Source organism: Octopus sinensis, linkage group LG2, assembly GCF_006345805.1.
Source record: "Octopus sinensis linkage group LG2, ASM634580v1, whole genome shotgun sequence".
Taxonomy (NCBI): domain Eukaryota; kingdom Metazoa; phylum Mollusca; class Cephalopoda; order Octopoda; family Octopodidae; genus Octopus; species Octopus sinensis.
The window spans coordinates 139,205,545-139,232,402 of NC_042998.1; the positions used below are offsets into that span (position 1 = coordinate 139,205,545).

At 33.6% G+C, this 26,858-nt stretch overlaps 1 protein-coding gene across 6 annotated transcripts in view; it reads right to left on the minus strand.

Annotated features, from left to right (window-relative positions):
• Positions 1–26,858, minus strand: part of LOC115223178 (protein FAM13A) — a 288,109-nt gene that overhangs the window by 54,624 nt on the left and 206,627 nt on the right. For 5 of the 6 annotated variants that reach the window (XM_029793658.2, XM_029793626.2, XM_029793641.2 and 2 more), the window contains 7 exons: positions 25,567–25,621; positions 21,820–21,934; positions 16,917–17,041; positions 15,683–15,797; positions 13,288–13,774; positions 12,385–12,529; positions 3,450–3,515 (listed from right to left, as the gene is read on the minus strand). In XM_029793658.2, coding sequence (XP_029649518.1) covers positions 3,450–3,515; positions 12,385–12,529; positions 13,288–13,774; positions 15,683–15,797; positions 16,917–17,041; positions 21,820–21,934; positions 25,567–25,621 — 1,108 coding nt within the window. The remainder of the gene's footprint in view (positions 1–3,449; positions 3,516–12,384; positions 12,530–13,287; positions 13,775–15,682; positions 15,798–16,916; positions 17,042–21,819; positions 21,935–25,566; positions 25,622–26,858) is intronic. The other variant, XM_029793651.2, reaches the window with a different exon arrangement.

Sequence of the window (26,858 nt, forward strand, 5' to 3'; positions counted from 1 at the left end):
CGGTTGAGAAGCAAACTTCGCAACCTCACAACCAGGTTGGCACTTGTTATAAAATTTGTATATCCTTCATATATATTCATTCCACTGTGAGTTCCTTGTACCCCATGGAAGAGAATTAAGAAGTACAGAGAAAGACAGAGACAGAGAGAACAATGTAGCATTAACATTAAATAAGCAATTGGCAATGAAAATATTTTCATTAATATGAATGATAGGTGAAAACCAAGAACAAATACAGAAGCATGAATTGCAAGGCTCAGCAGAGCAAGTTATTATTATCTGGAAGATAACATAATGTGGGAGAATATAATATAAAAGAAAAGAGTATGCATTGATATATGATGAAACATAATGCTATTAAATAGCAATAACCATGCTTCAGATATATTTTGTTGGTTACAAATAATACTAACAAGGCCAAATGTCACATAGTCCAGTATTTATGTTTCTCATTCCATCCACTTTTTCTTTTTTTTGGTTTCTTTTCTTGAAGTTGTGTAGTCATAATTTGTGTCTTTGTAAATTAAAATCTTCCTGATTGTATGTAAAACAAGTTGTGTAAATGTAAATAAATCTAATGCATTTTCTTCTGTCCTTTCAGAAATGTGTTTATAAATATCTCAAAATTTGGCATCCAACCTTCCAGTTTTCCCAATCTTGTCTATATTTTTAGCCTTAAATTTCACTTATTTTCAATATTTACCACTTTTAAGTGATGCTGAAGCATTTTGATACCAAAACACCCAAAACCAACTCTGATTCTATTGATGTAAATTTCTTCTTTAAACTGATTTAAATTAAAATCTGCCAGAATTTCATGTTATGTTCCAAACATCAGATTAATAATGACACAGTTTCAAACTTGAAACAAAGACAGTATATTTCAACCATTTGGAAACTACTAATCTAATGTTTGAAAACATAACATAAAATGTGTGTGTTTGTGTGTAATAATCATTATTTTTATGTCCCCCTTTCCATGCTCACATAGATCACACAATTTGTTGGAGTAGATTTTCTATAGCAGGATGTTTCTCCTGTTGCCATCCCTCAGTTTCCTATCACCAACCAACCTTCAATGGTCTCCAAGTGAAGTAACATTTCCCCAAAGCCAAACATATTTTGCACAGAAGATTGGAAATGATTGACACAACTTGTATGACAGTGATGCTCATTTTACAACCATCCCACAATATCAAGACAAGGAGACATTAATACAAACAAACACACACACACACGTCTCTTTCAGTATCCATCAACCAAATCTGCTCACAAATCATTGGTCAGCGGGGGTCAATCTACAACATTATACCATTGCAAAATATCAGTGTCAACTGAAATATACAAACCAATCTATGGCTTACAAGCAATCTGTTAAAAATGAATATAACAAATCCATTGCTCTTTTCGTTGTGTAGGGACATCTTTCATCCATCATACTTACCTTTGAACTATCATTGAAGCTTTCCCCACCACCATCAAAGATAAAACACGCATATATATAATGGGAGGTTGAACTTATATTATATTGGTGAGAATGACTCAAATGAAATTATCTAGATTCTTTACTATTTACTCACAACAAAAATAAAGTTAATTGCTTCTAGTGAGTCTGATGCTGAACTAACTGGGTATGACAAGCAGCTATAATATTTATACTAGACAAACAACTACAATATTTTACATTAGTGGACTCAAAGTCTAATACCTTCCTCAATCTACATCTATGACTATCATGCAAGCTACACTATTCATTGTGGCCATAAAAACTATTATTAAGATGGCATTATTTTAAATATATTACAATAGTGTCATAGAATATATTTCTACTTTGAACAGAATTCCATTTTGTCAAAGATGTATTTTGCTACATCTGTTTATGTTTGTATGAAGCTGAAATATCATCTACTTAATTCCATAGTTTTCATAACCTACTATTTAGTAAATCAAAATAAATTGCAGTTCCAATTAACAGTCAATAACTTAACACTTTTTTCTTTAGACTATAATCAGTAGACACCTACTGCCACCTTGGAAGAGGTGAGGGTGCTGCTGTCAGTCAAGCCTGCCAGTATTATCTATACACATATGAGCAGGCCTGGATAAGATTCTTTTTGAGGATGACTAGCAGTTGCTCAAGCATGCAAGTCTCACCATGCCACCAATGTTTAACCAATGGAAAGCCCCTACCCCACCTGTCTATGTAAAATACACATACTATGAACAATAGTACTTTTCATGTAATTCATATTAAATGTCAAATTAGACACCTGGATTCTCATTCCCAGATTGGCGATCGTTCTTTTAAGGACTATGTATGACAAACATAAGTGAAGAACTTGCTACCATTAAATAGAATTGTTTACTCAAATACAAAATCCTGATTTTATAGCACCTATACCATAGATTCACTTTTCATGAAATAATTTCATTCTGTGGACTGTTTCCATGCTTAGGAAATTGTATTTTTTTCTGGATGTAAATAAGTCAGATACACTACATCATTACCATTTAATGTCTAGCTTTCATGCTGACATGGACTGGACTGATTTATTATCATTATCATCATTTTATAATGTTCACTTCTCTATGCTTCCATGGGTCAGTCAGAACTCATTGTGACAGATTTTCTATGGGTAGATGCCTTCCTTTTGCCACTCATCTGTTTCTAAGCAAGGTAATATTACCACTTAGCCATACATATTTTCACAGAAAATTGGAAATGAATGACACTGCTTGCATGATGGCAAAATTTATTTACGAGCTGCATAATATCAAGGAAAACACACTAACATATGCACATACAGATACAAACATACACACACAATGATCTTCTTTCAGCTTCCATCTACCAAACTCATTCATACAGCTTTTGTCAGCCTGAAGCTATAGATACGTACCCAAGGCACCACACAGTAGTACTGAACCCAAAACCACTATTCCTATTATTACTTATTTAACCTTTAGCACACTGTATGTGCATCACATCACTATATGAGTTTTCTCCCTTGTAGTAACAGGTCAGTGGCAGAGGAAACAATTCTAGAGAAAATGCAGTGTGCTAAAGGTTAAACACAACTACTTTTGTTAATATTTGTGTTCTAGTTTGTTGGGGTTTTTTCATAAAGAAACATCAGCAATATCACAAGAGCTTATTAAAACAACTGTTGTCATCAAGATTAAAAGGGAAGGTCAAAAAAGGAATATATTTTGAAGCATATCTGTAATGTAGAAGACAGCTAATTTTGTCTAAATGCACCAACAAGATAATCAGGAGAGAAGAACAAGGATGAAATGTATTTCAGGGTAGAAAATATTTCAGCAAAGCTAACAATATTTTGGCCCCAAAATAGGGTGCTGCATGCTTTGGTAAAAAGGAGATTGCTGTGGTTTTCTTCAAGGTAAAAAAAAAAATAGCTGAGAGAAAACAGTATTAGTAGAGACATCACCTGTGCCAGAACCCTGGACGTTGAGTACTTGGTGATAGGGGAGCCTCATCATTACCAGTAGTCCAGCTGCACACCAAAACAAAGGATAAGAACAAAACAAGAAGAAAAAAAAACAATACAGACACAATCACAAATTCAAATTTTTTTTAAAATCAGCCAAAAATGAACAAAAAAAAACTAGTGTTAATAGAAACAATCTGAGGTTTTAACAACAACAAAAATTGATAATTTTTTTCAGTTGTATGTTTGCATCCACAGTTTGTTTAATAATAATAAAGAAACACAAAGCTTCCTAATAGATACAGAAGCAAAACGAACGCTACTATAATTTCAAATAATTTAATTTGAAACATCATCTTATTTAGGTTAAAAATTTGAATTCCAGGCAACACAGTTTAGTTATTAAATTTTTTAGGTTAAAATCATAATTACAGACAACAGATCAAGTAATGAATTTTCAAGCTGGAATTATTCCAAGCAACTTGGTAATTAGAAAATTTACGTTAAAGTAATAATTATCACATATAGAAGCAGCTTATCATAAAATTTACATTTAAATTCATTCCAAAACCACAAAACCACAACTCTGCTAATAATAAACTTACAGATTGAAATTATTTTTTCCAAACAAAAAATTCAGTTATTAGAATATTAAGATTAAAATTAATGATTTTTTTTTTTCAAAGAACAATGAAGTATAATCCTTTTAGAAATTTGCACAAAAATGAAAACAAGAAAATTTGCCATGAGCCATTAACAAAATATCACAATTAACAAGGTGAAAGATAATTGCTAAAGCTTGATTATTTTACAAATCAATGTTTGAAGAAAGAAATGTTTAGTAATAATTAATTTTTGTATTCAAAATTTATGTATATGATTATAACAATAATGCCTAACTGTTTCCACATATACACACACAAATCTTTTTTGGCTAAATACAGGTTTGATTACAGTTAAATGAGGGTGTTATACAATTGGATAATTTCCACAGTACATTACTGGTACTTATTTTATCAATTTGAATGACGGAAGGGAAAAAATATAAACCTTAAATTCTAACTTGGAATATTGAATCATCAAAGCTAAAATGCTAAACGTTATTAATCCAACCGCCAACAAATCTAAATGCCATTACAGGTAAATGCTACATGTTTGGCCCAGCTGCCATAGAAAATAAGTGATACATGGTTGACCCGGATAATTTCCACAGTACATTACTGGTACTTATTTTATCAATTTGAATGACAGAAGGGAAAAAATATAAACCTTAAATTTTAACTTGGAATATTGAATCATCAAAGCTAAAATGCTAAAAGTTATTAATCCAACTGCCATCAAATCTAAATGCTACTTGTTTAGTCTAGCTGCCATTACAGGTAAATGCTACATGTTTGGTCCAGCTGCCATAGAAAATAAGTGATACATGGTTGACCCAACTGACATGAAAGGTAAATGCTACTTGTTTGATCCAGTTGCCACTGGAACTAAATGCTATGTCCAATTGTCATTGAAACCAAATGCTATATGTTTGACCCAGCTGCCATCAAAACTAAATACTACACGGTCAACCCAGCAGTTAATATTCTGTGCCATCTCCACTGTTCTTACGTTTCCAGAATAACAAGATTAAACATTTTTATACAATATGGTTTAAATAACAAAAATAAGTCAATTCATTTGAATTAGATTTTATATTTATCTAAAAAAAAATTGTGTATTGAATGTTTCTAAACAATTAATCTTATCTGAGAGTTCAAACTAAGTTCAGAAAAAGAAGTTTCATCTTCTGAAGCCAAACAATAATAGGCTTATGCTTATAAAAGGAGGGAACACAATCTAATATTTTAATAGCACTAATAATATTTTCGATGCCAAACTGCCTCTAGTTCAATGATATAAACTGCCCCAGGTTCAACAATACAAACTTCAAAATAATCTAAACTTAAAATTTCCGAGCAAAATCTTATGTTAATTTTTCAAACACCAGGTTAATAAAGACAATGTTGTTTTGGTAAATTTTTTATTATTTTTTTTAATGATCATATTTACTCACATATAAGTCACACTATTTTATATTTGCTTTTAACCGAAAAAAACTGCTAAAACTATAAAGGGAAAAAATTTTGAACCAAGATTTAACACTATATTAGGAATATAACATACACAAGTGCAGCTTATACATGAGTAAACACAATAATTGAATGAGTGTCTCAACAGAAATATGGTAACAAAGGAGTTAAAGGATTTTGTTATGTTGAACTCATTGTTAAAATGTTAAAATTGCTTTGAATGAATTCCATGTAAGCTAAGCTACCTTTATATGGTTAGGAGTTAATACCTACAATGTGAACTTAATGCCTTTGACACCTTCTGTGATAGTATGAGTGATCTATAGACAATAACAAAGAAAGGCAAATGATGACATGAAATGTTCTCTCATACATATGATGTCTACTGTATAGGAGAAAGAAAAAAAAAACATTATACCATTTGGTATTAACAATGAAAAATAAAGATGGGTGAAGATTAGAGAAGATAAAGATGATAATAACCAGCTGGAGATGCAATGCAAATTTAAATGGTAAATTCAATACCAGCACCCTAAAAAAGAAGGTAGCTAGCCATTAAAGATGGTGCAAGAAGCTTTTTTACCTTTTCTTTTTTTTGTAAATAAAATACATCAGTAAGCAGTTATAAAAGAATAAAAGTTCAACAGTAGGTGGAGAAGGACCACAATCATCTATTAAATAAATACTCCTGGCCCCATGTCACTTCACACAAAAATGGTATGATGACAGATTTTAAAAAAATAAAGATAATTATAATATGATGATGATAGCAGTAAAAGCAAGGTGATAGTGATAACCATCATAAGGATTTATAGCAACAATAGCAACAACGTCGACAACAATGACATCTATGAAGAAGATAGGCATGATGCTACTGATAGTGGTGGATTTATTTTTCTTTTTAATAGCATTTTCAAGTGAAAATTAGATAATTAAATAACCTAAGTTTCATTCAAAAGTTTTTTCTTTTCTGCTTTTTTGTCACAAATAAAAATTTCAATTAGAACAAAAGAAGAAAATAATACAAAATTCATGTTTTAAAAATTCCAACTTACACCTCATTACTTTTTAATAAAATGCTTGAGCCTCAAGTGTGCAAGAGTGTGTGTGCGTGCACACGCATACATTCATGACAATGTTGAATAAACAGAAGTACAGCTTCACTTAATAATACATTGAAATGCAAAATGTGTCCTCATCTAAGAGTTATCAATTTGAAGAATGCTGATAATTAACTATTACTTCTACTACACTAGGAAGAGAATTTAGCAATAAAACTCCAATAAAACGCAAATGTCCAAATTTTCACTAAGAAAAAAATGAAACAAAATCTTGCTTGCGCTTCCATTAAAAAAAAAAAAGAAGAAAGAATTAAAAATCAATACAAGACAGAAACAAACAGATGTCTACTGAAAGCTTCAGTGACTGAGAGAAAGTCTTTGATATTAGATTTATTATTAATAATAATGTGTTGGCAAACTGTCATCACTAACTAGACAAGTCAACTGTGACTGAGCAGACTTATAATCAAAAGTCTCCCAACCAAGACCACCCTGTCTTTTAAAGTGTATCGAGGAAAATGACAACAATAATATCTATGGTGATAGTGATATGAGATTGTTCATTCTTAAAGACAGCAGGGTGAGATTTGGGAAAGATTTGGCTGCTATATTTGGCAGCTTGAGCACTCATATAGAAGCCTTCTTATGCTGGCTGCAGTGGAGCTAGGGATTCTAATCTTTTGGGTAGGGTGCACAGCTAGTCTTTGAAGTAAAACACAAAATGTTTTCTGATACAGCCATAAATAAATAGGTCTGAAGATGTAAGAGGAAGATAAACACAAATGTAAGTGAAAGAGGAGAGGAGAAGGTGGAGAGAGGCAGGCTCAGCTTCCTATGAAGAGTTTTACAGAAAACTATGGAACAATCTTATATAGTAGAGAGAAAGACATTTAAAAGGTTAAGTGCTGGAAAGTGTAAATAATGTGTGAACAACATATGTGTGTGTATATGCATGAGAGAGTGCATTTGTGTGTATGAGAGTACATTTGTGTGTGAGAGCATTTGTACATGCATGCATGTGCATATGAGTGCATGTATGAGAATGCATATGTGCATGTGCATGTGTGAGAGTGCAGATGTTCATATATGTCTGCTTTTCCATTCATTTTTACATCTTGTTTTCTATGTTAGCATGGGTCAGATGGGTACATATTACTGAGGTATTGCTTTTACAGCCAGATATCCTCCCTGTAGCTAACCCTTACTCATTTTGCAAATAAGGGAATATTCATTCTACTCGTCTTCAAAAATGCAGAACTAGCAGACAGTTTTGTTGACAGGGGAATGCATTATTCACTATTCACCATCTCTAGCTCAATGCTTTGTTATGTGAAACATTATTATCATCAACATTGTTTTAATATCCATTTTCCGTGCTTCCATGAGTCGGACAGAATTTTATGTGGCAATTTTCTATAGCTGGACGTCATTCCTGTCACCAGCACTCATCTGTTTCCAAGCAAAGTAATATTTCTCCATTGTCAGACAAGTTTTTACATGAAAGGCTGGAAATTCACAACACCACTTGCATGATAGTGATGCTTGTTTACAACCAGCAATGTCAAAACACATACACATAACAGGCTTCTAGTTCCAATCCATTCACAAGGCTATGGCTTAGAAGACTCTGGTCCAAGGTGAAATGCAATAGGACTGAACTTGAAACCATGTGGATGAGAAGGAAACTCTTTAACCACACAACCAAGTCTGTGCATGTGTTAAATAACAAATAGTGAAGACAAAGAACTTCTAACAGTGCAAAATGGGGAAAGTTAAATAACATTTATATATTTCAGGCATAAAGGCACATCACCAGAAGTAAACAGAATAAAGAAATTTAAGTGGATTCAGTCATGATGATGATGGTGGTGATGGTGTGTGTGTAAAGTAGGAAAGCTTACTTCCAATAACTTACTGATTTTATATAACAGCAAAAAATAACGAAACAAAACTACAAATTTATGACAAAATTTTGGTTGTCAAGATAAGTATTGAATCCCACATTGATGAGAGCTCATGAAGCTACTATTTTATATATACCAAACATTTCTTTACAAAGTAGTAAATCCAAGTTCAACTAAACACAGCACACTAAAATATAATGAAATGACAATTATCTTAATGATTGTGTCATTAGTAGCTGCAGAGTGAGTGCTCAATAGGATATTTGCAATATAAACAATATAGATCTGATCAACTGTGCCTTGACAGGAACTATTTAAACAAAGAAAGTGTCAATTGAAGAATGAACTATAAAAGCATCAGACACATTTGCTTTTGTTATACCACAGAAATTTTAATATATCTCAAGAGGATGTAAACAGTGATTACTCAAAATTAGTTAACTATTTCTCTATATAAATACATCTCTAATTAGTAAAGCAATTGATGGATTTAAAATTTAGCTTAGTAACATTCAGGTTTATGGTGAATAATGGTGATAATTAATAAAAGTTAGTTTATGGTGATAATTAGTAAAAGTTAGTTTAACTGAAATTCAGGTTTTAATTAAGTTTAGGTTTATGTTGATTTAAAATTTAATTAAATTCAGCTCTTAGTTGATAGTTAGCAAAATAAGACATTTATAATTTAGTTAGGTAAAGTTCAAGTTAAGTTGATAAATTAGTAAAATTATTGATGCATTTAATATTCAAATTAAAAATTGATAAATTTTTTTTAGCTTAATCAATACATTCTGCAATTAAAATTTATAACATAAACATCTCGTTATTAATTTGATAAGTCAGTGCTAAAATATTTTACGTTTAAAGTGTTTCACTATTTAATATTAACATTTTACTGTATGCAAGCCTTATCAATTTAGATCACCGTTAGATAAAATAACAACCTGAAATATCCTGATGTATGCAAGGTCATTTGGAAAATGGATTATTTGGTTAGGAAAAGGAAAAATGGAGTGGGGAAGAAATCATCATCACCATCATTACTTGAGTCCTAGGAATCATAAGGCTGGCTTCCCCAGTTTCAATGGTGCATAAGTGACAACATTCACCCTGATTAGGATGTCAGTCCATAACAGGGTTATTCATTTATAGCTGAGTTTCACTTGTTATGGTCATCTCTACAGATTTTCTATAGAATTTTGTTATGACATTTTGTATGTAAGGCGCCTGATGTAAACAACAAGGAGATACTACAAAGTACATCAAACGTTTTTATAAGTCAGTACTATGTTCTATGTTACAACCAAGTATTGACTTATAAAAACATTCAATATACTTTGTAGTATATTATGGTTGTATAATGAAATACTGTGTCCCTACAGGTCATTAATTATAGCTCAGTGGACTGGTGCAATGTGAAATTAAATGTTTTGCTCAAGAACAGCTCGGTCCAAGAATCAAAACCACAATATTGTGACTGTGAGTGCAAGACCCTAACTACGAGGCTACACATCTTCAGTAGGAAGGAATGGAATAAAGGGAAAAGGGTGTGACAAAAAATACATATATGATATACATCTTACTTGTTCTTTCTTTTTTTAATAACCAGATTTAATGAACAGAACAATGTAAACCCTATAACAATTAATTACTGAAGGTAATAAGAACTTAGCTACACAGAAGCCTAATAAGACAAATGAAAGCCACACATTTGTAATAGTGTAGAGTAGTAGGGAAATGATAATGCTAATATGAGAAAGAGGTCAGATGTAAGCAACTCAACCAATTGTTGTGTAACAGATCTGGCCCATTATATCATTATTTAATATCTGGTCCTCCATGCTGACATGAGTTGGATAATTCCATATGATCAAAAGAATTGAGGTACTGCATCGTTACACTACCTGCTTTGGCAAGGCTACTATGGCGGGATGCTCTTCTTAATGCCAACCACTTTACAGAGTGTACCGGATGCTTTTTTGCATGGCACCAGCACTTGTGAGGATGGCACCAGAACTTGATGGGATCCCTAAAGGAGAGTGTGAGTGAAGATTTAAGGTGATAAACGGTGAAATATAATGAGAGGGGGTCAACTTATAACAATGAGAAAATAACAAAATAGTTACTCGTGGTAGTGGGGGTGAGGTTACTGAAGAAACAGGGGAAAGGGAAGGGATTAATGTTGGAGTAGTAAGACTGATGAGGTGGGGGGTTATATTGAAGGAGTCCAGGGTTATCCCACATTACAATGGCAAATACAAGTGTAAGATGAAAGATGTGAAGGGAGCTTGAGAGACAGAAAACAGATGAGAGTAGCAAGAATCCAGAGAGAGTCAATGATGATGACAAAAATGAATACATTAATAATAATTATTTCTCATTTAGGCACAAGGCCAGCAATTAATTTGATTCCAGTACTTGATTGGTACTTTATTTTATTGATTGTTTATTGATTTTGAAAGTGACAAAAAGCAAAGTAGATGCCAACAGTATTTGAACTCAATAATAATAATCCTCTCTACTAAAAGCACAAGGCCTGAAATCTGGTGGCGGGGAGGAGACTGTTTCACTGGTACATAATTTATCAACCTCGAAAGGATGAAAGGCAAATTCGACTTTGGCAGAATGTAAAGATGGATGAAATGCAGCTAAGTATTTTGCCTGAGATGTTAACGAGTCTGCCAGCTGACTGCCTTAATAATGATTGCTTCTGATATAGGTTCAAGGCCAAAAGTTTTCAGGGAAAAGGTTTAGTCAATTATATCATCCCCATTTCTTGACCATGGCAAGATTTGAACTCAGAATATAAATAACTGTAACTAGATACTGTAATGTTCTAACAATTCTGCCAATCCACCACAACAACAATAATAATGATAATAATAATAATAACAATTTCAAATTTTGGCACAAGGCCAGCAAGTTTGAGGGAGGGAGCAAGTCAGTTACATCTACTCCAGTGCTCAACTGGTACTTATTTTAACGTTCCCGAAAGGATGAAAGGCAAAGCTGGCCGTGGCAGAATTTGAACTCAGAACGTAAAACTGGAAGAAATGCTTCTAAGCATAATGTCCAGCTTGCTGTCTTATTATTATTATTAGTAGTAGTAGTAGTAGCAGCAGTAACAACAATAATTCTAATTTTTGGCACAAGGCCAGCAATTCTGAGTGGAGGAGGCAACTTGATTATATTAACCCCAGTGCTCAGCTGGTACTTGTTTTATTGACCCCAAAAGGATGATCTGAAATTAGAACACAGAACCAGAAGAAATGGTGCTAAGCATTTTGTCCAGCACAGTAATGATTCTGCCAGTTCACTGCCTAAATAATAATAATAATAATAATAATAATAATGGTTTCAAATTTTGGCACACGACCAGCAAGTTCAGTGGGGGAGGGTAAGTTGATTACATTGACCCCAGTGCACAACTGGTACTTATTTTATCAACCCCAGAAGGATGAAAGGTAAAGTTGACCTCAGTGGAATTTGAACTTAGAACAAAACGACATGAAATGTCACTAAATATTTTTGTCTGGCATGCTAACAATTCTACCAGTTCACTGTCTTAATAATAATAATGGCTTCAAATTTTAGTTCAAGGCCAGCAATATTTAGAAGAGGGGATAAGTTATTACATCAGCCCCCAGTATTTGACCGGTACTTTATTTTACTGACCCTGAAAAGATGGAAGGCAACAGAGCAAGAAGAAATACTGCAAGTCATATTTCCAAAGCTCTAATGATTCAGCAAGCTCATCAACTTAATAATTATAATACTGACTCATATCCCATAATGGAATTATAACAGTAAATTAAAAACACTATTTCTACAAAAAAAAAAATTTAAATGAAAAAGAAACAAGCACAGTTGTTGTGGAAAAAGAGAAACAAAAACTTACATTGGTTTTTTCTTGAATTTGTTGGCTCTTGGAGACAAGACAACAACAGGATCATCGTCATCATCATCATCATCTTCATCACTGCTTAGATGTTTCTTCACACGTTGATAAGATACAGTTTGCACTTTCTTTGAAGGAATCGGATCTGTGAGATAAAAAATAAATATATATTGAGTCACTAAAAGAAATTAGCTGAAGTGTGAGAATTTTAAATATTGACATATTATGAAGGGAAAGTGCTTCAGTCATTATCTTCTCAAATATATTAAAATTACAATAAATCTATGCATGAACAGTGAAGTATGCTCCCTTGCTCCTTTATCAAACTAATATTCATTCACAAATGGAAGGATAAAAATGCTGTCATCATTATCAACCAATAATTGTCATTGTTGTCTTACTGTTCACTTATTCATGCTTGCATAGGTTAGATGAAATTCATTGAAGCAGATCAACTACAGCAGGAGGAAATTAAAAAAAAAAGAAGCCCGTCATATTGTGTGTGTGTGTGTGTGTGTGTGTGTGTGTGCACACACGCACACTTGTGTCACGTTGTCTTGACATTGTGAGATAATTGTAAGCAAGTGTCACTGTCATACAAGCAGTGTCATTCATTTCTAATATACTATGAAAAAGTTTGGGCATGGGGAAATATTGCTTGGAAGCAGGTGAGGCTTGGTGACCAGGTGGATATCCAACTGTGGCAAATCTACTTCAATAAATTCCATTTGAAGCATGCAAACATAGAAAAGTGGATGTTAAAGGAATAATGATAATGGTTTAGGTTATAGTATATGCTGATAAGTTTTAAAATACTCAAACATGAAACCAAAAGATTAAACACTGTTTTGAAATACTAGAAGTGGAGAATATATTTAATAAACAATAACAGCAACAACTCACCAGTGCTGTCCATATGCTCGTGTAAAATGGACAAATCCAGTGGTGGAACCATTGTTTTACGATTGTTGTTAGGAGAATAACAAGGAGAATATTTCTCATCACGCTCGCACATGTCGTCGTTTTCTTCATCCCGGGACTGACTGCTAGTTAGATGCATATCTAAGAAACCGATACGCGATTTAGGGTGTTTAGCAGCACTGTCTGTGTTCTCATCCTCTTCACAAGATGATGAGGATGTACTGGAAACATCTGCAGTGTTCGCTGATACCATTTCCACAAGATGAGGGTGCTTTGGGTTAAATTGTACAGCATTGCAATTGTTATCTGCCGTCGAGGTGCCCATGTGTGTACGGACAGATCCCCGTATGTAGGATGTGTGCTCAGGCATTGTTGAAGAAGATTTGCTACAGTCCAGCTTAAAATAAGGTTTGTTCTGATTCTGACACCGTGTGCTACTTGAAGGACTAGAAGTTGATGACTTATGAGTCTGAAAGAAAGAAAAGAAAAATTTTGTTCATTTAGTTTTTATTAAAAAATGTTCAACAAGAACTGTAAATTAGACTAAAAGATTAATTGTAAAGTTAAAATTGACAAATTAAAATATCCTTACAAGTTTCTTGCTTAATTTCTATCTTGAATAACAATTTCCAAAATATTAAAAACTTTTGTTATCATATTTCAGTTTAACATTTCAGCATTCAGATTACTCTGTCAAATGGAATGCACTATCTCATAGCTTTGAGAATCAATGATGTGATTGTTTATTGTTAGCACGACATTGTAGAGTGGGTGTGAGAGGTTAGACATGACTGATTTGAACATAAAACAGGTAGAATATTTGGGCTGGATATATCAGTTTAAATGCTAAAGTGTTAAAAAGACACAGCCTTTGTTTCAATCAATTTCAAAAATAATTTAGTAAAATAACTCAATTGGTGTCTGGAGCATAAACTGATATGAAATTTCAACAGTTTTAATTTAGTTCACTTCAAATTATGAAGTTTGTGTCAAATAATCAGAGGCAATTTCAGGTGGTTTGGTATCAAAATGTTCAACAAAAAAAGATATGGATTATGTTTCACTCAATTTTTAGAAGATAGTAGATCATTAGTAAAATATCCAGTGAGAAATGTAAATATTGTTGACATGATTTTGAATCTTAATTCTGTTAATTCAGTTACCTCCTACAGAACTTCTGTACAATTTATATGGGGTAACAGATGGACAATATTAGGTCCTAGGTAAGAAGATCAAGCATCATATCCTTGGTTCTTTTGACTACAAGACCAAAGTATGTACGGTTATCAGAAAATAGAATAAATCTATTAAAATAAGAAATGGTGTCTTTTGTCATGAACCAAAGAATATTTTAGCCATTTTTTTTCTCTAATGATTTTGTCTCAGGGTTTGAGGCCACTGTAGTGTAAGGGACTACAAAGAAGGAAAGGAGGGGGTCCTACAAATTCAAAAACTGTCAACAGAAAGCTTAATGAAATGACTATCATAGGCCAAAGAAAAACAAAACAATGGTAATGAGTTCTGGAGAAATATTGAGGAAAGAAGCTACCTGAATAAAAAGACTTATGACTAAGGAGAAGCACAACAGAGAAATGATACATCTGAAGCAGGTGAGATGTTTCAAGATTTTGACAGAGGCTTACTAAAACCAGAAAGTTCATCAGAGCAATGACCAGAACAAATGACATAGTCAATTTATTAATATTTGAAAATTAATGCTTAAGAAATTTTTATAGGCTGAAACAACAATTATGAGAGACATAGAGAGAGAAGGGCGGTGGTGGTGGTTGGCAAGGAGATGATAATGACTTTATGTTTCAATTATTTTTATAGTTGTGTCAGTTACACTAAAATCTAGAGATAGAAAGTGATTCTAAAGAAAAATATAAAAGGGATGTAATGGCCTCGAAAAAATTAACCTGAACAAAATAATTAAATTACATGAATGAATGAACAAAGAAATATTAGATTGCAAAGAAATTTAAATCCTAAAATGTTTAATTAAATAATTCAATGTTTCACCAAGGAAATTTACTTAACAATAAATAAATAAGTACACACAAACATGATTAAATAGACCCCCAAGAGACAAGTGTTGATCTATGTAAGCAAGACTTGTATAATTAAAAAAAAAAACAATAGAAAGAGTACAGTGAACTTGCTGCAGGGAGTGAAAAATCCAGTGTTTTGAACAGAGTCCTTCTTCAGGGAAATGTTGACAGAAAACAAAAGAGAAATTTTAGTAGAGTTTAAGATTGTCTCAGTTAGAAAAACAGTCTGCTTTCTGACTTCAGTTGTTGACAAGTTCTGTAATGATACCTTTCATTCATAGTGTGAACATTTGTTTAAAAGCAAAAACACTGAATTCTTTACTTACATGATGGTCAACAGACAATGGATGTTTGAGTAAACCAGACTGAGGCAGCAAGATATTATCCATATTTGAGGACTCAAACTTGTGACAAATTGCATCAGAGTCAGGATCAGCCCAACTAAAAAGAATGAAAAACAGATTTCCAATTATTGCCATTATATGAATTTTCCTAACAAAAATAGAATAATGCAATATTGCACAGCACTAATACTATTAAAAAGTAGTAAAAATAATTCAGTTAATTTCGCTTATTTCATAGATAAGAGTTGATAAACTGGAAAACATTTTATTTTTACTGACAATGACATAAACAAAGTTATTAGATAAGCACCAACAGTAGTAACAATACAAAACTATGGAAGACTATAAGGAGGATAAATCAAATTTTTTTAATCCTATTTTACATACAAACATTTACAGTTTTCACTTTGCAAATTAAATCTGTAATGTACGTATGTATTTCAACTTAATTAAAATCCCAACAATTGATAATTCAATTATGCAATGTTATAACACTAAATTCAATTAAAGTGCTGCTACACAGCAGCTAAAGCTGCTAGATACAGTTACCAGACATCCCTCAAATCGCTCTCTATTGACTTGAAAAAGAGGGAACAAAACACCAATGTCATTCTGGATTCTCTTAAAAAACAGGATGGTCACAGCTAGAATATCTCTAATCATAGCTGTGAGAAATTAAGGCTGACCTGGGACAAAAAAACAACAGCAGGTATCTTTCTATACTTTCTGCTCTTCTGAATTATCAAGTTACATACAACCTCCATTGAAGCCCACTTGATGCACCCTCTTTCTCTCCACTCATCTCCACCTACTCCAAACCCTGTGTTTGGTGCACCAAACACTCCCTGCTCCCAATTGTCCCTGCTCGAAACTAAAGCTCCCTGCTAGAACCCACTCTTTAAACAGGTTTTAAACTGAAATATAAATCTTCAAAGGTTCAAACAAAATATCAAGCTCATCAATGTCATTACTTTGGTGAGGAAGCAGGTTCAACATAGGTGACAGGCACTACCCCTCCTTGTCTCATTTGAAATATCTTTATAGTAATATCAAGAACTGTTGGATACCTGTTATTTGCTTTAAAATAAAACTGAAATTCAAGAAACATCAACAAACCATTTAGAATTCATCTCAAAGCTAGACGAAACAACATTACATAATAATTAAGCAGCAATAATTTCTTGAAACTTGTAGTTAAAAATATAAAATGGCTTACCATTCGATAGTTCCATGCCGAGGACTGTAATGTGGTTGTTGAGTTTCATTTATGTTTTTCATTTGGTTAGCCACAGTTGAATGCTGTAGAGGTCGTCTACTTTTAGGGCTCACAATATCTTCTCCCTGGAAATATATTTTGTTTAGTTTAATAAAGGATATAATATGGGATAGCTTTAAGTCAAACATGGCATCCTGTCTAATACTCAAGTAATTCCACTAATCTACCACTGTGGAGATGATGTTTTATTTAATCAACTCCAAAAGGAGAGAAGGCAAAATTGACTTCAGATCATTGAATGCTGGAATAAATGCAGCAAGACATCTAGTCCAACACTATAAAGACTGCTTTTCAAATGAAAAATTATTCAACTCAACTTGCTTTTGAAATAATGTAACATTTTGTCCAGTGATATCTCTATTTCCTCCAATAAATATTAATCAATGTTACATATATATATATATATATATATATATTTATTTGGTATGGCTGCTTTTGTATATGTGGAATGGTGTTATAACACATCCTTTTGATATACATACATACACACACACACATACACATCCCTTATGTTAGGGATACCTCAGGTTATGTGATTTCAAGCTTACAGAAACTGAAAAGTATAACTATTGATTTCAGGATACTGTCTGTAATTTCGCTCTTACAGAAGTTCGTATTGCATAGTTTTAAATTGTTAAAAATTTTAAATTATACGTTCTTCTTAGCTCAATGTATAAGGAATAAGACAACTTTCTGCTCTCACAAAGCAAATTTTTCCTGGATTAGTTATTTTAACCACTTATTTGTTGTGGATAATTAATCATGGCTGCTGTTGGATTTGCCTTCAATTTAAGATGTCAGGAAAGAAACTATCAAGTAGACCTGAAGGCAGTAGTGTGAAAAGGAACCATAAAGGGATTACGTTGGATACTAAACTTGATGTTTAGAAAAGACTTGATGCAGAAGTAAAATTAAGTTGGCCAAAACATGAAGTTTTGCAATGTCTACAGTGGGAACAATATGTGACAACAGAGAAAATTATACCAAGCGCTTAAGAAGCTATTTCATTAATCATCCAGACCTTATTTTTCCATAGATCTAATGTAATGCTTAAAATGGAACAGTTCTTGAGTGTATGGATCAAATATCAGAATCAGCATAATGTGCTGATAATCATGACATTAATTCACAAAAGAGCCAAAAAATTTATATGCAAATTTTGGCTGATAATGACTGCAATCACAAATGTACCATCAAAATTACAAGAGGAGTTTACAATGAGCTCATTTCCTATACTGAGCTATACAAAACAAAGAAATAATGCATCATAAACAACAAACAACTTTGGATAAGTTCTTCACCCATCAAACTGATGTTGGTGATAATGAACTATAAGATGGTAAATATTGTCTCTCATCCTCCTAGTAATGCTCATTCCACCACCTCCCCTCACACAGTAGCCAACATCTTTTGTGGTTAAGAATATACTTTTACAATATTACAATTCTTATTAATTCCCTAACTTATTCCTCTTAAAATGCTTTTGTGTTTTTATATATATTGTAATATGTGTGTTTAAAAATAGTTCTTTTCATGTATAAAAAGTGATCATGTATATTCTCTCGCTTTCTTCTGCTTCTTTTGTTTGTTTCTTTTAAAAAAGTTCGTAGGAACACAATCTCACTTGATAATATGAAAATGAATAGAAAAATTAATTTCACTTAAAGGAATTTCTCGTGTGCATGTGTGTGCGTGTTCTTTTGCTTCTTTCTGACTGCAGCCATGCTGGAGTACCACCTTAAAGAGTTTTAGTCGAGTGAATCAACCCCAGAACTTAATCTTTGTAAGCCTAGAACTTATTCCATTAGTCTCTTTTGCCGAACCATTATATTACAGGAACATAAACACACCAGCATCAGTTGTCAAGCAATGGTAGGGGGGGCAAACACAGATACATTAATATATATACATACAGGGTGCAGTGAATAAATTGTCTAAATTACGCAAAAATGAAAATAACACTGACATCTCATTTTAACAGATATATTTACCAAAATTACACAAAAATATTTTGAAATACTAAAGAGTAAATTTATTCAATAAAATTGCCATTGGCTTCAACCACAGCCTCCAGATGACTTTGGAAATTCCTGCAACTCTTCTGGGCGTTAGCCTTGTTTAATTCAGTTCAAGGGGGTTGCAGTCTGGGGAGTTAGGTGACCAGATGTTAGGGGTCATGTGGTTGCAGAAATTGTCTGACAGTCATGACTGGATACCCCTGCTTGTGTTGCATGATTCAGAGTTCAGTTGTGAAGCATAGAGTCTTCCAGCAGCCACCCTCTTGACCCAGGGCAGCACTACCTCCTCCAGGCACTTGACATCGGCCCAAGTGTTGAGTCTGAGTCTGTGTGGTAAGATGAATAGAGGCATAATGTTGCCATCAATAATGATCACTCCAAACACCATAATATTGACTGGATGCTTGATTTTTATCACTCTTGGGACATGTTTGGGGGACATGGCAAGCCAACAGTTGTTCTGTGTGTTTACTATCTGATCCTGGCAGAAATTTTTCTCGTCTGAGAAAATCTGAAGAATGTTCAGTTGGAGGGGATGCTTGAGTTTGTTCAAAAGCTTCATAGCACAGTTTTTCCTTTTGTCCTTGATGGATTAGGATAAAAATTGACCCTTTCTCATCTTGTATGAGAAATACCAAATGCCTTCATGCACTACCTGCTGATAAGAAATTCAGACACTCTCATGTCCCTGGCAATGGACCTGATTGACTTAGATTGTTGTCAATCATGGCCTAGATCTCACCAACAAATTCAGGAGTTCTTTTCTTATCAGAATGATCAGAGTGAGTTTTCCAAACTGCCATACCTTCATAATTACCATCAGACTCATCCAACTTGCTCCGAATCCTCTGCACTATCCTCAGATTGACACCAAAACACTCTGAAATGTTCATATTGGAGCTTCCGTTATGAATGCCAAGTGGTACAGCATGTCATTTCCAAATTTCTGGCAGAGTGAATTGTGTCATGGTGCTGTTTTTCTCATAGACAGTGCTCAACTGACCCTACTATACTGTGTAGTCAACAAAACCAAAAACAAACAATGCGTTTGCATGAAATTAAAAATATAAAACAGCAACAATTTACCCATTGCACCCTGTATGAGTGAGTGTGTGTGTGTGTGTATATATATAAAGACACGCACACATACACATCTTTTAGTTTTAGTTTCTGTCAATCCCCTCACAAGGCTTTGGTTGGCCCAAGGCTATAGAAGACATTTGCCCAAAGTGCCACACATAGGGACTGAATCTGAAACCATGTAGTTGGAAAGCAAGCTTCTTACCACACAGTCATGCCTACACACACACACATATAAAGATTAGACAGATAAGTCACAGTTAAAGTAAATATATTGATTACAATATTTTAAACTTGAATGAAACTAATTCCTAAATGAAAAATTAGATAGCATAAGAAAGAAAGAAAAGAAGGAAGGAAGGAAAAGGACAAAGGAAGGAAGAGGAAAAAAAGGAAGAAAGAAAAAAGAAAGAAAGAGAGAGAGAGAGAAAGAAAGATAATTATTAAAAAAAACAATTTTAATCATATATAATTGTTGTGTAGAATTCAAATCCATGCCAGTCAGTACATATTTCAAAGAAACAAGCTATGTCAGTTTCTTGGTAAATTTGTATGAACTTGTGGAACATACTATGGCTTCCTAATAATTTAACCAATTTAAACGGTTATGTATGTAACTATTGAAAAATTCAACAATAATAGGTAAATTGAGTATATGATTAGAACAATATGATACCTAACGATGGATGAAGATGGAAATTGAAGCATTCTAAAGATTGTGATTTTCCAAAACCTAACAAGTGAGGTTAACCATCAACAGTCAGTTTATCATCATTAAGAATAAAGAAATTTGCTAAATACTGAAAATTTTCGCTGAAATTATTTTATGTAAATAATTTGGTATATGTATAATTGCTTGTTTAACACATGAGAGAAGTGATTTGCTTTCAAAAATAAATAGAAATAATGTGTTTGCATGTGTTCTCTATCATTCAATTTTATTTATGTACAATTCGAAGATTCATAAAGATTGAACATTTGCGCGCAATTTTTAGTGCGGTTCTTCTTCAAACAATACTCAATCAACTGTAATGTCAGTGTGGTAATTATTTTCAAGATAGAGCAAAACATATTAATATTCCTGGCTTAACCTTTTAGCATTTAAACTGACCATATCAGACCCAAAAATTCTGTTTTATGTCCAAACTGCCAGATCTGGCATTGTAAAAATAAATAATCACATCATAGAAATCTCAAAGCAATGAGATAATGTATGATTAATTCAAAACAATATAGGTAAATAAGAGTAATCTGTTAAATGTAATGAGAAAAAAATGACGGTGGCTGGTTTTGAATTTGCAACAAAAATTCAATATTACAACCTTTCAACAAAACTATTGTTTCTAAATTTGTCTTTAATATGATAAATTCCTTATAAATTAACTTTTGATTTTTTAAAATTATAAATCTGTATACTCCATGTTAAACTTAGACATTGATGAATACATTGTTACTGAATTACTTTTAACAAACGTGCTGTTGTATAGAGTAACAATTAACTTCTACTTTTCAACCTCTAAAGAGAACTCAATTCATATGAGAGCAAGACATTACCCAAATATGGAAGAGCAACTCTATTTTTGAAGAGAAATAATTGAAGTGCATGAAGATGGAAAGGATAATATAAGAAAATAAAGGTTCCACACAGAGACAGAAATACCAAGATAGTGTGTATGCCTGTGCGTGTGTGTGTGTGCGAATATATAACAGTAATAGTTTAGAGAGCAATAAATAAAACAACTTACCTGTATTCCAATACTGGAACCACTGATTTCATTTGCTGTTCTGGTGCATTTGGTTTTCTGGCGCTTTGGATCAATAACTGATGACTTGTTTAAATCGAAAGCATGGTCAGGACTCCTGGATAGTAACAAGTAATAATAATTTTTTTTTTCCTTTTGGCTTTTTTTTTTTTTTTTTATAATTTTGAATGTCAAAAATAAGAGCATCTGTATTTATAGCAATAATTCAGAATTGAAAATGTCAGTGTACATTTACAGAAAATTAGTGTAAGAGCCAAAAAACAGAACAAAATAGAAAAAAAAATTTCTATCGATCCAGACCATTTCCACCAAGATTTTCAAGTATTCAATGTAAATGTTGTTATGAATGACAAACAAATAACAAAACCTGTTGCTTTTTTTTTTTTTTTTTTTCAAAATTTCATAGTGAATGAATAAATAACTTTTTTCATAGATGGTTTGCTTTTTTTAAATAAAATATATTTATAAAATATATTTGTACACATATATACTTAAATAGAGTCTATATTTAAACTGCCTTACTTTTGAATAAGATATATATTTTTTTTTCTTCATTTAAAAATTAATTGGAGTACATGTTTTTAGAATTAAAACAAGACATCACTCATTTAAACAAATTTAGCTTATCATAGAAAAACCTAGCTACTAGTGTGTGTATAAAAGTAAAATTTCCAGAGCAGATAAAGAAACTAACAGATGCATTCTAAATTCATAATCACATAAAATGCAGCACTTTGCAACTAATTGTTATACACCTGGGCACTATTTACAATAAGCTTGTCATTATTATTATTAGAGCAATGAGTTAACAGAATCAATAGCATGGTAGGCAAAATGCTTAATGGTATTTCTAGACTCATGTTTTGTGTCCAAATATCCCCAAGGTCAACTTTGCCTTTCATCTGGAGTCAATAAAATAAAGTATCCAAATACTAGGTTGATGGTACTGACTAACTTTCTCTCTTTGAAATTGCTGACCTTGTGCCAAAATTTGAAATGATTATTATTCTTTCAAAACAGTGAACTGGCAAATCATTAGCAAGCTGGGCAAAATGTATAGCAGCATTTTGTCCATCTTTACATTCTGAGTTTAAAATCTGCCAAGGTAGACTTTGCCTTTCAGCCTTTCAGCATCGATAAATTAAGTACCAATGAAACACTGGAGATGATGTAATCAACTGGTCCCACTCCTACAAAATTTCAGGCCTTTTACCTTTAGTAGAAAGGATTATTATCATTATTAAGGAGATGAGCTGGGAGAATCATTAGCACATCAGGCAACATGCTTAATGGCATTTAATCCATCTTTATGTTCCAAGTTCAAATGCTGCTAAGGTTGATTTTCTCTTTCATCCTTACAAGGTTGTTAAAATAAGTACCAGATGAACACTGGGGGTCGATCTAATTGACTTAGCCCCTCCCCTGAAATTGCTGGCCTTGTGACTTCGTCGTCGTCATCATCAAGGTGGTAAGCTGGCAGAGCTGTTAGCACACCAGACAACATGCTTAGCAGCATTACATTCTGAGTTCAAATTTTGCCAACATTGACTTTGCCTTTCATCCTTTTAGGGTCACTGAAATAAGTACCAGTTGATGGAATTAATTATATCAACTTACATGCCTCCCCCAAAACTGGTAACCTTTTGCCAAAATTTGAATCCATTACTATTATTATTTATGGCAGCAAACTGGCAGAAGTGTTACTGCACTGGACAAAATGGTCAGTGGCATTTCTTCCAACTTTACATTCAGAATTTAGATGCTGCCAAGGTCAACATTGCCTTTCATACTTTAAGGGTCGATAAAATCAGCACCAGCAGAACACTGGGGTTGTTGTAGTCGACTTCCTCTCCCCTAAAACTGCTTACCTTGTATCTAAACCTGAAACCATTATTATTGTTATTATTTTAATTTATTATTATTATTATTATGATAGAGTAACACATGCCATCAAAGTGTTACTGGGATACAAGTATACGAGGCTCAATATACCCATCAAGATTACCCATCAGATAAGGGTACACCAGGCACATGCATCACAACCATATGTGCATGGCATGATCTTATATCACGATAAACAGTACATGACCTAGCAGGTGGGGCCCAGTTACAATTTTCTTCGGGTCAAGTAGCCCATCCTACTCAAAAGGTCCCTGAATAAGGATTGATTAAGGATGTTGAACAAAACACCCATGTTTCCACAGGTGAATTATTCAAACTCCAAAGAATTCCTCTCAACACATGGCTATGATGCTCCCCACTACTACTTCTGCTCGAGATCAGAGATGCACATATCGTCAGCCACTAAGGGACATGCTCAACTGATTAAGGTAAAAAAACTGACATGCAAATCTGTGGTATTGAGTAGAATATTTGTTGTAGCCCATTTTCTACATCATGGCAAAACATGCACATGATAACACTTCTAATCAGGTAAGATCAGAATCCATGAGAACCAGTGCCTGGTTTTGCATCAGGGCATTTATTATTACAACAACCTTAACGAAGGCAGAGGTATTGTTTTCAGTCGTGTTTGTTTGTTTGTTAGTTTGTCCGTGGACAAAATATCTCAAGAACCGCTGGATGGATTTGGATTTTGGGATCAATCCAGTACCAGACAAGGATTCTGGATTATTTTTCCGTTTATTTTACTTAATATTTGAGAGTGGTTGGGTTCATTTTTAGTATTCTCATTTGTGAGAGCAGTCGAGTTCATTTCAGATATTCTTATTTTAAAAATTAGCTCCGGCTAATTGTTGAGAGGACATTGGTGTTGCCTTGGCAGAGGTTTTCACTCTCTGAGTGCTCTTGTTTATAATAATAATTATTATTCAACATTTGATAGTTTCAGGCAAATTTCTACTCCATCACTTGCTACACCTCTACCTTACTAAGGTGTGTGCAGCATTGTGTGTTCTTTTTCGTTGTTGGAGAGTGCAAACTTTTCCCAGTATTGTATTGCATCAGTTTGTTTTGTTATAGAGTTTGGTTGCAGTCTTTTGTTGTATTAGTGTTTGTATAGTGTGTTGTGTGTGTAATGTAAGTTGTGTTCTTCTGTTGAGTATTTGGCCTACAGTGTACATGTTGTGAGGGTTGTTTATTTTATTGGATATTTAATGTACAGAGTGTGCCTTGTGTTTGCAGGTTGTTTTATTTGGATCATCATCATCATCATTTAGCGTCCACTTTCCATGCTAGCATGGGTTGGACGGTTCAACTGGGGTCTGGGAAGCTAGAAGGCTGCACCAGGCCCAGTCTGATCTGGCAATGTTTCTACGGCTGGATGCCCTTCCTAACGCCAACCACTCCGTGAGTGTAGTGGGTGCTTTTTACGTGCCACCGGTACAGGTGCCAGACGGGGCTGGCAAACGGCCCCAGCCGAATGGTGCTTTTTACGTGCCACCGGCACGGGGCCAGGCGAGGACGTGGGCTGTTCCTAGTAGGGTTATTTTTTGGAAAATGTGTAGTGTGTTGTTATTACTAATACTACTACTACTTTGTGAGACTAAATATTATTATCTCTTCTAAGTTCTACGTCATTAAAATAAATCAAACAACTTATATTTCTGACAGCTAAAGTTAAAATTTAATACCATATCATATAAAAAAATTACTTAATTCAAAAAAACACTAGTTAAAGCAACTGAACTGCAAGTAATTTACTGAGAGAAGAATTAGAACTACTCAAACACAAAAGATAAAAGTGGGTTATTCTAAAAAGGAACTTACTTTCTGTCAGTTTTCTTCACATCAAGAACTCTTCCACTGCTGCTTGAGTTTGAATCTGAAATTCAAGACGACAAAAGAAATAAGGTGAAAGATTATCTATAGGGATCTTATAATTGTTCATCACCACCACTACCACCAGCATTTCAAAATGTCATTAAAAAATGTCACAGTTAAAACGTAATATATAACCTCATTTAACCCTTTAGCATTCAGGTTACTCTATCAAATATAATGCCTATTTATTCATACTGTTTTGAATTAATCCGGCATGGCTATGTGGTAAGAAGCTTGCTTCCCAACAACATGGTTCCGGGTTCAGTCCCACTACGTGGCACCTTGGGCAAGTGTTTTCTACTATAGCCCCGGGCTGACCAAAGCCTTGTGAATGGATTTGGTGGATGTAAAGAAAGAAGCTCAGCACATGTGCATGTGTGTTTGCATCAGTGTCCCCCCACCCACCCACTGCTTGACAACTGGCATTGGTGTGTTTGGGCCCCCATAACTTAACCATTTGACAAAAGAAACCGATAGAATAAGTACCAGGTTTTGAAAAAAAAGCACTATGGTTGAGTCTAATGACTGAAACAAGTAAAAGAATAAAAGAATATCCTTTGGCTTTGAGATTTCAATGACGTGATTACCTAATTTTAGAAAGATTTTGTCGGGTAGGTGTGAGAGGCTGAATCTGGCCAGTTTTAACATAAAGCGGGTTGAATATTTGAGCCAGATATGGTTGGTTTAAATGTTAAATGGTTAATATGATAATATGAATTGGTGGATGGGTGGTAATTACATTAGATGTATCCCTTTTAATACAAATCAAGACCACCTCTGGTTCTATACAAACTTCCTATTTTAAAGTGAACAATCTTTTTAAACCAGTGGCTTTGGAGAGGGTTGCAATGAAGACAATAATGCAAAATGTGGCAACAGAGGAGTATCCAGGAGTCATGACTTGGATGCAGCCTGGTCCCCTAAGCGGGTAAGGGGTTAAGAGCTGAAATGCTTTCATGAAGGAATCTTCTGTTATCCAGCTCTCACAGGAATTTCTTATAACCCTAAGCAAATGATAGTTGAACATTCTCCAGGTTACCAGTCTAGTACATGTAAAATTTCCAAAAGATTCAATACCTATCCATTACATCTCAGTGGGTCGTAATATGCAAAAGTGGTTATCTCACAACCACTTAACAACAGTGAATCAAAATCTAAACACTAACTTCATAATGGCTGGTGGTTATGTTCTACAATAAAACACCTGAAGCAAATATGAGAAGATATAGTCTTACACT